Here is a 14,198-nt window from a genome sequence, read left to right on the forward strand (position 1 = left end):
CTTCGCTCATCTGTACCTGTCAGTGTATAGGCATTTAGTTGCAGTATGTCATTCTAACTCCCATTGTATAGAAAAAAAAAAAATCATGCGGCACATACTTTGTTGTTTGTTTCTGCATGAAAAAGAACAGTTGAATATTCTTTTATTAAAGGGGTTGTCCACTTTACAGTGAAATAATTCATTGTACAGTATTAGTAAGTTTACTCACTGTATATACCGACAGCAGCTCCCTATGTGTCCCATAGAATTAAAATCAGACTCTCCAGGCTTTGGTGCCTTGCTCTGTGGTGAGTCTGTCCATAAGATGGCCAACATGGAGGAGCATGTGACCATGCCCCGCCCACCCCAGTGTCCACCACTGAGCTTGTATATGCCTATGGAGGACACTGGAGGCAGGGCATAGTCACGTGCTCCTCCATTTCAGCAAACTTATGGACAAACTCATTAGAGACTAGGGCAACACAGCCTGGAGGAAGGGAGTCTGATTTTTAGCTCTGAGGTACATGGGGAGCTGCTGTCAGTTAGTAATGTGAGTACACTCCCTTCTACTACACACAAGACAATTTTAATGTGGCCAATCCCTTTAATATCTGTAGAATGTATACACCAGTAAAATAGAAAAGGCTGTTTTATATATTGTGCAAACAAGAACGAACTGCCGGCATCAGACCAATCACTTCAATATGCACCTGTGGGCAGTGTGAGCCAGATACAAGGGTGGTGTGTGTTTTGTTTAAAGGCTATGGGTTGCATTAGGCCATACAAAGCAATCCATAATAAATATAAAGAAGAGCGGTAAAACGTCACTTTATTGTAGGGTGACACACATCAGAAAAGGAAGAGACGCAGCTGCATGCTTAGCGATGTCCATTTCGTGTAGCGGTTTTTTTTTTTATTATTTCATTTAGTACATTGCTATAGGGACAGCCATATTGCTAGAGCTAATTTTAAGAGCTTTTAGAGATATGCTTTACCACAAGCGCTATGGAAATGGACTTGGGTGAGTGGAAGAGTTTTCCAGGCATACCCTGTGACCTGTGCAGAGGTCTTTCCACAGGGAGGGGGAAGCTAAGCTCTGAGCATCAGCTAATAAAGCGGCTGCCTTATCTATACACTGTGTCATTTTCACTGTAATTCTGACTGTGATGGTAAGGATTTCTGGAACGTGATCTCTACAGAACAGGATATGATTTATATTGGACTAGAATGAAAACTACAAGGTTCAAGGATTATTTTAGAATGCAGCTTATTTTAGAAAATATTAAAGGAATTATTAAAAAAAACCTGTAAAATATTAGGAGAAAAAACTTGACCAAATATTAAAATATGTTTAGCATAAAAAGTAATTTCTGAATACACAGTCCCTTTTGGTAGTACAGGAAAAAAACATTTGATAGCCTATCCACAGAATGGGCCCGCAATACAGTGAGAATACTATAAACTCTAAAGCAGATAGCTCTACTTTTTAGCAGAGGCTCTAGTGTACTTCAGCTTCTATTCAATAGCAGCTTAGGCTACTGAACCCTGGTACCACCGCAACTGTGGGAACAGAGCCAACAGCTTCCGGCTCCACCCTGACTGTAGTGCGGGCAACAGCTGATCGGTGAGGATGCTGAGTGTCTGCACCCCACTGATCAACTATTGATGGTCATTCCTGTTGAGAGGCTATCAATTGTTTATTTTTCTTAGAAAACCTCTTTAACTTGTGGTAAATAAGGCAAAGGTATGTTAAACAACTCTGTATGTGTTGTATCCACAGTGTAGGACAAATACTTGTTACCATGTGTATTTACTGCTGTCGCTAATTCACATTGTGAGGGGCCTCCAGTTTCTGCTTAAGGAATATTAAGTAGTTATTCTGCCCATAATTTCTCTTTTTCCTATGGTGTGGGGCTGCTGTGTGGCTTCAGTTCACCTCACACAGGATTTCAAACCAGCAAATCAACAGTTTGAAAAGAACTTTCTTGTGAGCTGATGGTCCGTTCCATTGGTGTGAGCTTCACTGTTGAGGAGCAGCGGACAGTTCTTGCAATATCTATGTTCTTCATTAACGTTACAGATTGTCATGCTGATCACAATGATGGGTTTTATTATGTGTGGACATCCTCCTTCACAGTAGGGAATTATTGGTAATTTCACTTAAAAACTAGCTCATGGGTTTATTTATTTTTTTACTCTGCCTTAAAAAGACTGTCAGTAGGTTTATGCTGCTCTATACGAGGGTAGCATACACTAGTGACAGAGAAGCAGAATGATGTATTGCTTAGATTGTGCTGTGCAACTGTTTGGGAGATATATATATCTGAATAGTGAGGACTCTGAACACTGCACACTAGTCCTCTCCATGATGTGTGTGTACTCGGTGGCCCTCAATATTCATGAGTCCTTTGCCCACCGGCCACTGGTTGGAAGTTATCTATCTATATTGTGTATAGACAGTCAGCTGTCAATCAGAGGGGGAGGTGTGACACAGAGCCCATTCTCCTGCATATCAGGAGAACGGCTGAACAGAATGATGGAAGTAATACATTGTTTTGTTTAGCATTTCTGTCACTAATTTATGCTTCCTTCATTTAAGGCAGCACAAACCTAGTAACAGATTCCATTGAAGCTGGTGATGAATGATGAGAGAGTCCTATTCCGATAACCATGTATGAAGAAAATAAAATGTAAATAACATAATGTCTCTTGAAGCCAGGCACCATTCCTGTGCATTACTAGGGAATATTGATATCCACATAGGTGGTGGGGGTTGTCCTCTTGCAGTGTTAAATGTGATATTTTTATGAACAAGAAAAAAAAAATCTGAAATAGTTAAAGAGTTTGAAGTTTTTTAAAAAAAAAAACAGCAGAAAATACTTCTGGGTCATATTATTCTTTTATGTGATGCTGGTACATTACATGATCCCTCGGGGGACTGGAGGTCTTCTGCAAATGCCTAAGCTTTTAGCTGCTACCTTTTATTATGACTGGTGTGTACAAAGAGTACATTATCCAAGAACTCTGTTCTCTCTGCCAGTTTCTCATATGTTCCATTGAAGATGCCATAGACATCTGCGCTGTGACATAAAACCTTGCCCTGAAGCATTATGCTTTGGTGGCATCTTTCCAGTGCTAAGTGCAAGTACTTGAAGGAATCGCTTGTTTATCCTGTAAATTGCTTTCTGCTTTTTGTTTGATTTTCTTGTTTGCTTTATCTTATGTCTAGAGGTTGTTTTACCGTTTTCCACTTACAAGTTGGTTCGTATTTTCTAGGAGCTTACTTTTTCCGATACAGGCTATTTGTTTTCTGCTATTTTACTTTATTTGAGCTTTTCTTAGTAAAATAGTGAGTAAAGTGTTGTACAGTATGACGTATTCCTGAACATATTTTCCTTGACTATGCAGTGAGCTTTTATTGGTCCAAAATACTCAGACAGCACGCACGGGGTCAAACAAAGGGCTGCCCCCTAGAACAGAACCCAGTTAATTAATCACATAATAATCAACTAAATTAATCAATCAATTATTTAACCATAAAATCAATCAAAAGAGGCTAATACATGGGGTGGGGGGCTAAGGGGTGAAATGGGGTAGATGGGTAATTTTAACACAAACATCCGTGTTGTGCAAAAGATTGCAAATTTTTTCCCATCTGCGCCACTCACGCCTCCGCCCAAAATTCAGCTATCAAGCAAGTGATGTGGTTATTCATCCTCATCTGACTTCTTTCTTGACAGCTATGAAGGCATCTCATTTATTCCATAGAAGCAGTTCCATGGGTCCATGCCCACTTCAGGGGACTGAAAGCATACATCGTGCATCAATGGCCCATGCATCCCAACTAGTCTGGGTCAGAGGATGAAAATAGATCCCACAACAGTCTTAAGAATTGACCTGGCGGTTGAAATATAAGAGAGAAGTTTAAACTGTAAATCAGCAAGTAAAACTGACATTGGATGCATCAGACTGGGGCTTGTGTGCCCATGCAGGGAAGAAATGGGTCCAGCAGAGGAGCTCAAAGATAAGACTTTCTAATCAAGTTAAAAACCATTAAGCTGGCATTGCTTCACTTCTCAGACTTCTTTAAGAACAAAAGTGGCCAAGTGCAGAAAAATAACATGGCAGCGACACTCTACATAATCAAGCACAGTGGCATAAAGAACAATCGGCTAGCCAAATGGTATGCACAGATTATGGCATGGGCAGAATAGTGTGTCTGTCAGCCATATAAGAGGAATTGCCAACCTGCAACCAGATCTCCTTAGTTGCAGTCCCCTTAGACTGTGAGGATGATATCTTAATGGATAGTTTTCCATTATGGAGTTCCCTAAATAGCCTTTTTTTTTCCCAAAAAGAACTCGCAACTCCTGAACACTCTTAATTCTCAGAATCACCCTTAGGCTGTGTTCACACTACGTAAAAAAACACCGCCGCGTGTCATAACGGCTGTATTTGCGCAAACAATGGTCGTTATTTGTGAATAACGGCCGCTGTTTGCGCAAATACAGCCGTTGTTATGGTGTAGTGTGAACCCGGCCTTACTGTCTAAAAGTCTCTACCATGGAACAAGATGGTTTTTATATCCTTTTTTCCCCTTTCCTGATATTTCCAATAGTAGAGAAGGCATTGGCAATACTAATAACCCTGTTCTGACAATAAAGGCTTGACTCCCTCCCTTATTAGAACGTTTGAGAATTCTCTGAAGCCTCCTGCCAGTACAGATCCTGTTTCAGGAAGGTTTTTTCTGCAGGAAGGTCCAGATGACCTACATCTAACAAGCTGACTTACGAGAAAAGAGCCCTAAAGTCAGCAGGTTTTCAGCCCAAGTGGTCAAAACAGTCATTGTGGCCATGAATCATATGATAGAATTCAGAGAATCTTTCATAACAATTTGTGTGCCAGACGTTTCCAAACCTTTTAAATCCTCCAAGAAGGTTTTTAAAAGGGTTTAAACACCTTAAGGACCAAGCCAATTTAATGTTTAGTGTAGGTTTCCTTTCGTTTTTGTCCTCCTCGTGTTAAAACGTGCTAGCCTCGTGTTTTTTACCTACAGACCCACATGGGCCCATTTTTTAGCAACACCACTTGTACTTTGCAAAGACAGATATAATTTTTCCATAAAGTAAGCTGCAAAACTGGGAAAAAATTATTTGCTCTGTGAAATTGGAAAAAAAAAAACTCAAGTCAGTAAGATTTTCACAATAGGCAACATATAACCTAATTTATTTGATAGCTTTTAAAAAGTTAAAACCTTTAAAAAGAAAACTCAATGTTCTTAAAACTGCTCTATTGACAGTACAAAGTCCACGCTAAGTTAGCTTCATGCACCCTCCAAACTACTAGACTCCGCCAAGTCCAGTCTTTACAACTGTATCCAATATATTAGATATGGAGGGAAAAAAACTCTCACCTGATCGCTGTCATCATGGCTCTGACTGTCACTAACTCGCTCTGTGGATGCAAGGCGAATAATACTCACACTGTCTACATAACTTCAGTCTTGTTTATTTTGAACATTGATGCAGCATGTAACAAAGCTCACAGCTGATTTAGACCATCAAACATGGCTCATGGTGCATGAGGAAGGAGGAGTTTTGCCTCTGAAGTATCCACAGTAAGGACGTTCCTGGGCGTCCAAGTTTGATGCAGCATATAACAAAGCTCACAGCTGATGTAGACCATCAATGTTCCAAATAAACAAGACTGTTAAGTTTTTTATCTATTTATCCTGTTCATCTTTCTAAAGAACCTCTCTGGGTATCCCTTTAAACTACTTGATTAAGCTAACCTTTCTTGTGGTCATTGTCTCAGGCTCTTCTCTGCAGGATTTGGTATTTTTTTGACCTGTGTAGTTCTGAGGACAATTTCTCTTTTTGTTCCTAAAGTGTCCTCCTCACTATGCTTCGATCAAGATTTCTTTTCCAACATTTTAGTAAGAAGATATGTCTGAGAATAACCCCTCGATATGAGCTGTTCTTCTACATTTGGATTTAGTCAAATAATTTTGCAAAGAAGGTTCTTTATTTATTTCCAGTACATGGGTCCCAATAAAGGGAGGAAAGTAAGCAAATCTACACTAGCTATATGGATTTGGTCAATGGTATCCCATACTTACAGTATAGAAGTTCTCTCTTCACACTGAAACATCTTAGAGCACATTCAACAAGGGCTGTTGCATCTTTGTGGGCAGAATTTAACAACATCCCACTGTATTAAATTAGCAAAGCAGCCAAATGGACCTCACCTCTAACATCCTTGGAGCACTACAAGTTACCCCCTTAAAGGAGAAGTCCGGCCAAAATTAATTTTTGATATGTTGTTACTTATGAAAAGTTATACAAATTTCTAATGTACATTAATTATGGGAAATGCACATATACTGCTATTTCCCTTAATTTAGTAGATCAGGAAGTGTTAGAAATATCTCTGAAGAAGTGACGTCACGACCCAGGGTGTAATTCCTATGGAGTGTCCAGCAGGGGGGTGCTCTCTATATAGAAGTCTATGGGACTTTATTGTTTCTATGGGTTTCTATGTAATGTAATGTAGTGTACAGTGCTTTATTGAATGAATACATCTATGGAATACTTTGGGGAGCAAGTGTCCTTGCTCCCCAAAGTATTGCATAAATGTATTCATTCAATACATTCAATACACAGTAAGCCCACCGATCCGCCGAATTTCCGCCGCATTCCCGCCGATCCGCCACACGCTGATCCGCCGCATTCCCCGCCGATCCGACCATATACATTGAACTACAGCTCCCATCATCTGCTTCTAGTATGAACAGGTGATGGGAGCTGTAGTTGGGTAATGGATATGACATGCCGCCGGGCGCAGGGGGAAGCCGCTCAGTACACAGCAGCTCTCCCCCCTCCTCCTCCTTCCGTGATAACTTCCGCCTATACCAATGCTGAGTCCCTGCCTGGCCGCCGCTCTCCGCTCTCCCCCCCATACATACCGGCTCCCGATGCATCCTGGTGTCCGCGCTGATGCCGGGAGCCGGTATATGTGAGCGGAGAGCGGCGGCCAGGCAGGGAGTCAGCATTGGTATAGGCGGAAGTTATCACGGAAGGAGGAGGAGGAGGGGGAGCGCTCCTGTGTACTGAGCGGCTCCCCCCTGCGCCCGGCGGCATGTCATATCCATTACCCAGCTACAGCTCCCATCACCTGTTCATACTAGAAGCAGATGATGGGAGCTGTAGTTCAATGTATATGGTCCGGATCGGCGGGAATGCGGCGGATCAGCGTGTGGCGGATCGGCGGGCTTACTGTGTATTGAATGTATTGAATGAATACATTTATGCAATACTTTGGGGATCAAGGACACTTGCTCCCCAAAGTATTCCATAGATGTATTCATTCAATAAAGCACTGTACACTACATTACATTACATTACATTACATAGAAACCATAGAAAACAATAAAATCCCATAGACTTCTATATAGAGAGCGCCCCCTGCTGGACACTCCATAGGAATTACACCCTGGGTCGTGACGTCACTTCTTCAGAGATATTTCTAACACTTCCTGATCTACTAAATTAAGGGAAATAGCAGTATATGTGCATTTCCCATAATTAATGTACATTAGAAATTTGTATAACTTTTCATAAGTAACAACATATCAAAAATTAATTTTGGCCGGACTTCTCCTTTAAGAACAACTAATTTCCATTTTTGCACTTTAGTCTTTTTCTCCTTGTGCTTAAAAGGCCATAGCACTTGCATTTTTTCACCTAGAGACCCAAATGAGCCCTATTTTTTGCACCACTAATTGTACTTTGTACATTGTACACGGCTACATTTGCATTAACATATTTGCAGGAGTAAATCAAATGGCCAAGTCAATAAACATATGTTGTAAATAAGTCTAAGGGTGCCTTTACACATAGATTTATCTGACAGATTTTTTAAGCCAATGCCAGGAATGGATTGGAGAAAAGAAATTTCAATCTTTTCTTTATGACCTTTTCTCTGTTATAGTCTGTTCCTGACTTTGGCTTCAAAGATCTGTCAGATAAATCTGTGTAAAGGCATCCTTATGCTGCGTTTACACAGACAGATTTATCTGACAGATTTTGGAAGCCAAAGCCAGGAATGGATTTGAAAAAAGGATGGATCCCAGTCTTTCCTTTATGACCTGTTCCCTGTTTATAGTCTGTTCCTGGTTTGGGCTTCAAAGATCTGTCAGATAAATCTGTCTGTGTAAACGCACCATTAGACTAAAGGCAGAACAGTATCTCCTTCATAAACTGTGGCATACTTAAAGGGCTGCTTGGGGGGGGGGGGGCTTCCCGACACATATACAGTACACCAAGGGGAAAGGCGGAAACCTGCTTTGCTCTGTATAGCGATAGTGCTGTTTGGCTTCGCTAGAACAGAGCAGGGGATCTGGAATTGCAAGGCCTTCAGACTACATAAGAAAATTTCAGGTAAGGAAAATTGTCCTCTTGTATATTGGTGGCTTCTTGTGTTTATTTAGAAAGCTCCCCATATAGTTTACTTATTTCTCCTAAATTCTTATATCCAGGGAATAATCCATTACCATATACTACCAGTGAGAGTACCTTACTTCCTGCAGGAACATAGGCTTACATGTTCAAATACAGCATGCTCAGTCCTTCTTTCCGCAACATTTTCTGTCTGTGGATAGTCAGGACACCCTCTAATGCTGTAGGCCACATTCACAAATCATTTTTGTGCTATGTTACCAGTATAAGTCTGGAAACTGGCAAAAAATAAAAGCTAGGCCAAAGTATACAACAGTATGCTTGCTGCAGGCCTGAATGGACAGAATGTTTTCGTCCGTTTGTGGACATATAAGTGGTTGTTGATTGTTGTTACTGCACTTAAAAAAGGAAAAGTATACAGTATCTTCAAGAAATAGACAAAAACTACACTACTAGACTAAACTCAGTTTTGGCAAATCTCAGTAAATTTGTTAGGTTTTTCTGACTTTCATTGATTGTGTATAGGAATCATTAATACATCAATCATATTTTGCATATATTTTTTTTCAGGTGCAAGTCCAAAACTTATAATTACAGGAAACTTCCAACCACTTCTGTCATCATTGCATTTTACAATGAGGCAATGTCAACTTTACTCCGAACAATACACAGTGTCTTAGAAATGTCTCCGTCAGTACTTTTAAAAGAAATCATATTGGTCGATGACTTCAGTGATAAAGGTACATGGAATAGGAGTGGTAAAATAAGTATGTGCTATGCAGTATGTGGGCTATAATGTGTAATAATTTCTCTATGATAATTGTTGTAAATAATGTAATTGACGTTGTCTACATGCCCAAACATTGCCATACCTATAGGGGTCACAGTGGTTGCATAAATCAGGCCCCCTCATCACATTAAGGTTGAGTGCCTTTGGCTGTACTGAAAATTTGTCTACAGTGCTCAACTGTTTATGGAGGTCTCTTGGAACTCCATCCATGTAAACCAGTTTATAAAAACACTCCTCGGTATTGAGTACATTAGCTGTCATGTCTTCCATGTGCATTAAATGATTAATTTTACGAACCCAAAGAGAGGGTCAGTCTTTCCAAAGAAGGGGGGCACAAGTTTTAGTGCCATTACCAGAAAGAGTCGGTATTATCTGGACAGTATCTTATGCCTGGTTTGACGCAGTCTGGACCTAATAGAAGGCTTGTGTGTGGGAGAAAATGAGGAACCTGCGCCACTCTTTAGGTCCCCAAGGGAACAGACTCCTAAGATTGCAGAAAAGGAGTCTAAATAATTAACTTTTTTATTATATACATTGGTTTTACCAATCATAGCTATGGTCAGGGCAAGATTAGCAATACAGCTCCTGGCCCCCTTAGTGTAAAGTATGTAATCTTTTAATATACAAAAGGGGGCACTAGCTGCAGCAGAGGCCTACACAGGTATGCTAGGTATCGCCTAACAAAGCTGAGCATTCATGTATAGCAAGAGGGAGTAGAAGAGCGCTGCTGGACACCTCTGTCAGGAGCGTATCTCCCCAGGGGCAAAATGATAACTATCTATTAGAGATGAGCGAACCTCGAGCATGCTGGAGTCCATCCGAACACGATCGTTCGGCATTTGATTAGCTGTGGCTGCTGAACTTGGATAAAACCCTAAGGTTATGTGGAAAACATGGATATAGTCATTGGCCAACGTTCGGGTTCGAGCATGCTCGAGGTTCGCTCATCTCTACTATCTATCTATCTATCTAGTAGAAACAAAGTCATGTAGCACTCCAAAGTTGTGATTTAAAGCATAATTTATTCCATATTAAGGCCTTAAAAAGATGCTACGTTTCTGCTCCAGTGTGGAGCCAGCATTAAGAAATGCTTGAGAGGCTCACACTGGATAGAAACATTGCTATCCAATTGCTGTTTCACGTGTGTCCTACCTTTTCACTGTTATCCCTGTTCTAGTAAGTTTTACCCTAATATACAATGGTTTGAAGTAAATATATAATAATTGAATTGCAGAACGTATGGATTGTTTTGCAGGATTGATCTATGAAAAATGGTTTACAATAAATCTCAAAAATAACCAAAAATTTCACTGTGCTTTTTTTTTTTTTTTTTTTTGTAGTTTTTCTGAAGTCCCAGCTTGAAAACTACATCAGTTCACTTGAGAGAGTGCGTTTAATTAGGACAACAAAGCGTGAAGGACTTGTCAGAGCGCGGTTAATAGGTGCAACCTATGCAATTGGTGATGTGCTGACATTCCTGGACTGCCATTGTGAATGTGTCCCTGGTTGGCTGGAACCACTACTTGAGAGGTATGTGTCTAGAGCCTCATTAATAGTCCCACCCTATATGCAACTCTAGGGGTCAAGGTGTGTTACATCTAGAATATAGATAGTTTAATTTGAGTATATCTTACCTGTCTGAGTGACACTTTGAGTAACAACTGTTGAGAAAGCATGGTGCACACTTTTTTTTTTAAATATATTATATTTTTTTGATAAATAAAAGCTCAATGTTAACCCCTTGCCTCCGCAGCCTGTCCTTAATGACCAGGCTCATTTTTCAAAATCTGACCTGTCTCACTTTATGCACTTATAGCTTAGTGATGCTTTAATGTATGCTAGCGATTCTGAGATTGTTTTTTCGTCACATATGGCACTTTATATTAGTGGCAAAATTTGGTCACTACTTTGTGTGTTTTTTGTGAAAAATATCAAAATATCATGAAAAAGTAGGAAATTTAGCATTTTATGAACTTCTGAAATTCTCTGCTTCTAAAAAAGGAAGTCATAGCACATAAATTAGTTACTAAATCACATTACCAATATGTCCTCTTTATTCTGGCATAATTTGGAAAACATATTTTACTTTTTTAGGGTGTTATGGGGCTTAGAAATTTATTAGCAAATTATCACATTTTGTGAAAGTTTCCAGAACTGATTTTTTTTAGGGACCAGTTCTTTTTTTAAATGGATTAGAAGTCTGGTATCCTGAAAACCCCCATAAGTGACCCCATTTAGGAAAATAGACACCTTAAAGAATTAATCTAGGGTTAAAATGAGCATTTTAACCCTACAGGGGCTGGAGGAAAGTATTCACAATTTGGCCGTAAAAAAATCGAAAATAAAAATGTTCAAATAATATATATGTTTAGATTAAAGTTTCTCATTTTCAAAAGGAACATGAGAAAAAAAGCATGCCAAAATCTGTAACACAGGTTCTCCTGAATACAATGGTACCCCATATGTGGGCGTAAACCACTGTATGGGCACACAGCCGGACTCAGAAGGGAAGGAGCGCCAATTAGCATTTTAAATGCAGATTTTGCTGAAGAAATTTCTGAGCGCCAGGTGCGTTTGCAGTGCCCCTGTAGTGTCCGCAGAACAGAATCCCCCCCAAAAGTCACCCCATTTTCGAAAGTACACCCCTCAAAGAATTCATCTTTGGGTAGGATGAGCATTTTGACCCCACAGGTATTAGAGAAAAGTATTCAAAATTAGACAGTAAAAATGAAAAACACGAATTTTTCCAATAATATGTTCGTTTAGTTTGAAATTTCTCAATTTCACTAGGAACAGGGGAGAAGCTGCATACCAAAATCTGTAACACAGGTTCTCCTGAGTAGAACAGTACCCCATATGTGGGCATAAACCACTGTATGGGCACCCAGCCGGGCTCAGAAAGGAAGGAGCGTCAATTAGAATTTTCAGTGCAGATTTTTCCGAAGAAGTTTCTGAGCGCCAGGTGCGTTTGCAGCTCCCCTGTAGTGTCAGCAGAATAGAACCCCCCAAAAGTCACCCCATTTAGGAAAATACACCCCTCAAAGAACTCATCTTGGGGTGCAGTGAGCGGTTTGACCCCACAGGTATTAGAGGAAAGTATTCAAAATAAGACAGTAAAAATGAAAAACTCGAATTTTTCCAATAATATATTCGTTTAGTTTAAAATTTCTCAATTTCACGAGGAATTGGAGAAAAAACGTACCCCAAAATCTGTAACTCAGCTTCTTCTGAGTAAAACGGTACCCCATACGTGGGCATAAACCACTGTATGGGCACACATCAGGGCTCAGAAGGAAGGGAGCGCCAATTTGCTGGAGCAAAACCGCAGCTAGTAATAGTTATTAGAATAGCGCAGTTACTAAAATACAATAAAAAAATGAAATTACAGGTAATGTGGGGTGGTCACGGGCAACCTGGGGTGGTCACGGGCAACCTGGGGTGGTCACGGGCAACCTGGGGTGGTTACCGGCAACGTGGGGTGGTTACGGATAAACTGAAGTGCTTATAGGTAATCTGGGATGGGTACCTGTAATTTGGGGTGGTTACCACGGCAGATTGCCTGTTACGGGCAATCTGGAGAGGGTCACTGGCAATTTGGGGTGGTCGGGGGGCAACGTGCGGTGGTCAGAGGCAATCTGGGGGGAATTACGTGTGATTAGGGGCAACCTGGGGGGGGGGTTACAGACAATCTGCGGTGGTTACGGGCAACATGGGGTGGTTACGGAAAAACTGAAGTGCTTATAGGTAATCAGGGGTGGGTACATGTAATTTTGGGTGTTACGGCAATCTGGTGTGGTTTCGGGCAATCTGGAGGGGGTCACTGGCAACGTGTGTGAGTTAGAGGCACGTGCGGTGGTCACATGCAATCTGGGGGGTTACGGGCAATCGGGGCTGATTACAGACCATCTGGAGGGGGTCACTGGCAATTCGGGGTGGTTACGGGCAACGTGCGGTGGTTACGGGCAACGTGCGGTGGTTACGGGCAACGTGCGGTGGTTACGGGCAACGTGCGGTGGTTACGGGCAACGTGCGGTGGTTAGGGGCAACGTGCTATGGTTACGGGCAACCTGCGGTGGTTACGGGCAACCTGCGGTGGTTACGGGCAACCTGCGGTGGTTACGGGCAACCTGCGGTGGTTACGGGCAACCTGCGGTGGTTACGGGCAACCTGCGGTGGTTACAGGTAATCTGGGGGGGTTAGGGGTAATGTGGGGTAGGGGTGTGTGTTTTATTTTTTTTGTATGTTTTTCACTTTTTGTACTTTATACATTCATTTTCACTGTATTACTATGATTACTGTGATATTTTCTATCACAGTAATCATAGTTCAGTGACAAAGACCAAATTGGTCTCTGTCACTTTAAATTTTCCGAGATAACTGATTCTGGAGCGCATGCGCACTTCAGAATCAGCCTGGACGCCGAGGAGGACGGACCTCCCTGGATCAGGTAGTGTATATGGGGAAGGGGGGTGACTGGGGGGGTGGGGGGGGCGACACTATCACTTTTTATCCCCTGTCACCAATTATTTATGGTGACAGGGGAAAAAAAGTGCTGTTTTGCACTGGGAACAGGCGATCAGCGGTATATAGTATATACCGCTGATCGCCTGCTCCGGGACCACACGGGGGGTCCTTGATCACTGCCCCATGCTCTCCGCTACCTCCGGTGGCGGAGAGCATGGGGCTTTGATCATTTATTCATTTCCATCCCTGCGAACAAACATCGTTTGTTCGCAGGGATGGGGGCGGCCATCTTGGATGTGATGGCCGCCCGGGGAGGGATAGTGATCGCCCACTAGGGGGGCTGATCTGGGGTCTGGGGGATACATTTTCATCTCCCCCCACCGTGGAGTCACGGTGGGGGGAGATATAAGGCGGCGCCGGTAATGCCCGGGAGCGGCGGATCGCCGCTATAACGGTAATAGCGGCGATCCGCCGGTATCGGAGGACGAGGGGAGGGGGCCGGTGGACAC

The 14,198-nt window shown here is 41.8% G+C and overlaps 1 protein-coding gene across 2 annotated transcripts in view; it reads left to right on the plus strand.

The window, feature by feature from the left end:
- The window catches only part of GALNT4 (polypeptide N-acetylgalactosaminyltransferase 4), a 58,627-nt gene that overhangs the window by 14,680 nt on the left and 29,749 nt on the right, over nucleotides 1-14,198 (plus strand). For both annotated transcript variants that reach the window (XM_069958200.1, XM_069958201.1), the window contains exons 3-4: nucleotides 9,006-9,175; nucleotides 10,566-10,755. In XM_069958200.1, coding sequence (XP_069814301.1) covers nucleotides 9,006-9,175; nucleotides 10,566-10,755 — 360 coding nt within the window. The remainder of the gene's footprint in view (nucleotides 1-9,005; nucleotides 9,176-10,565; nucleotides 10,756-14,198) is intronic.

The sequence above is a fragment of the Dendropsophus ebraccatus genome, chromosome 2 (assembly GCF_027789765.1).
Source record: "Dendropsophus ebraccatus isolate aDenEbr1 chromosome 2, aDenEbr1.pat, whole genome shotgun sequence".
NCBI lineage: Eukaryota > Metazoa > Chordata > Amphibia > Anura > Hylidae > Dendropsophus > Dendropsophus ebraccatus.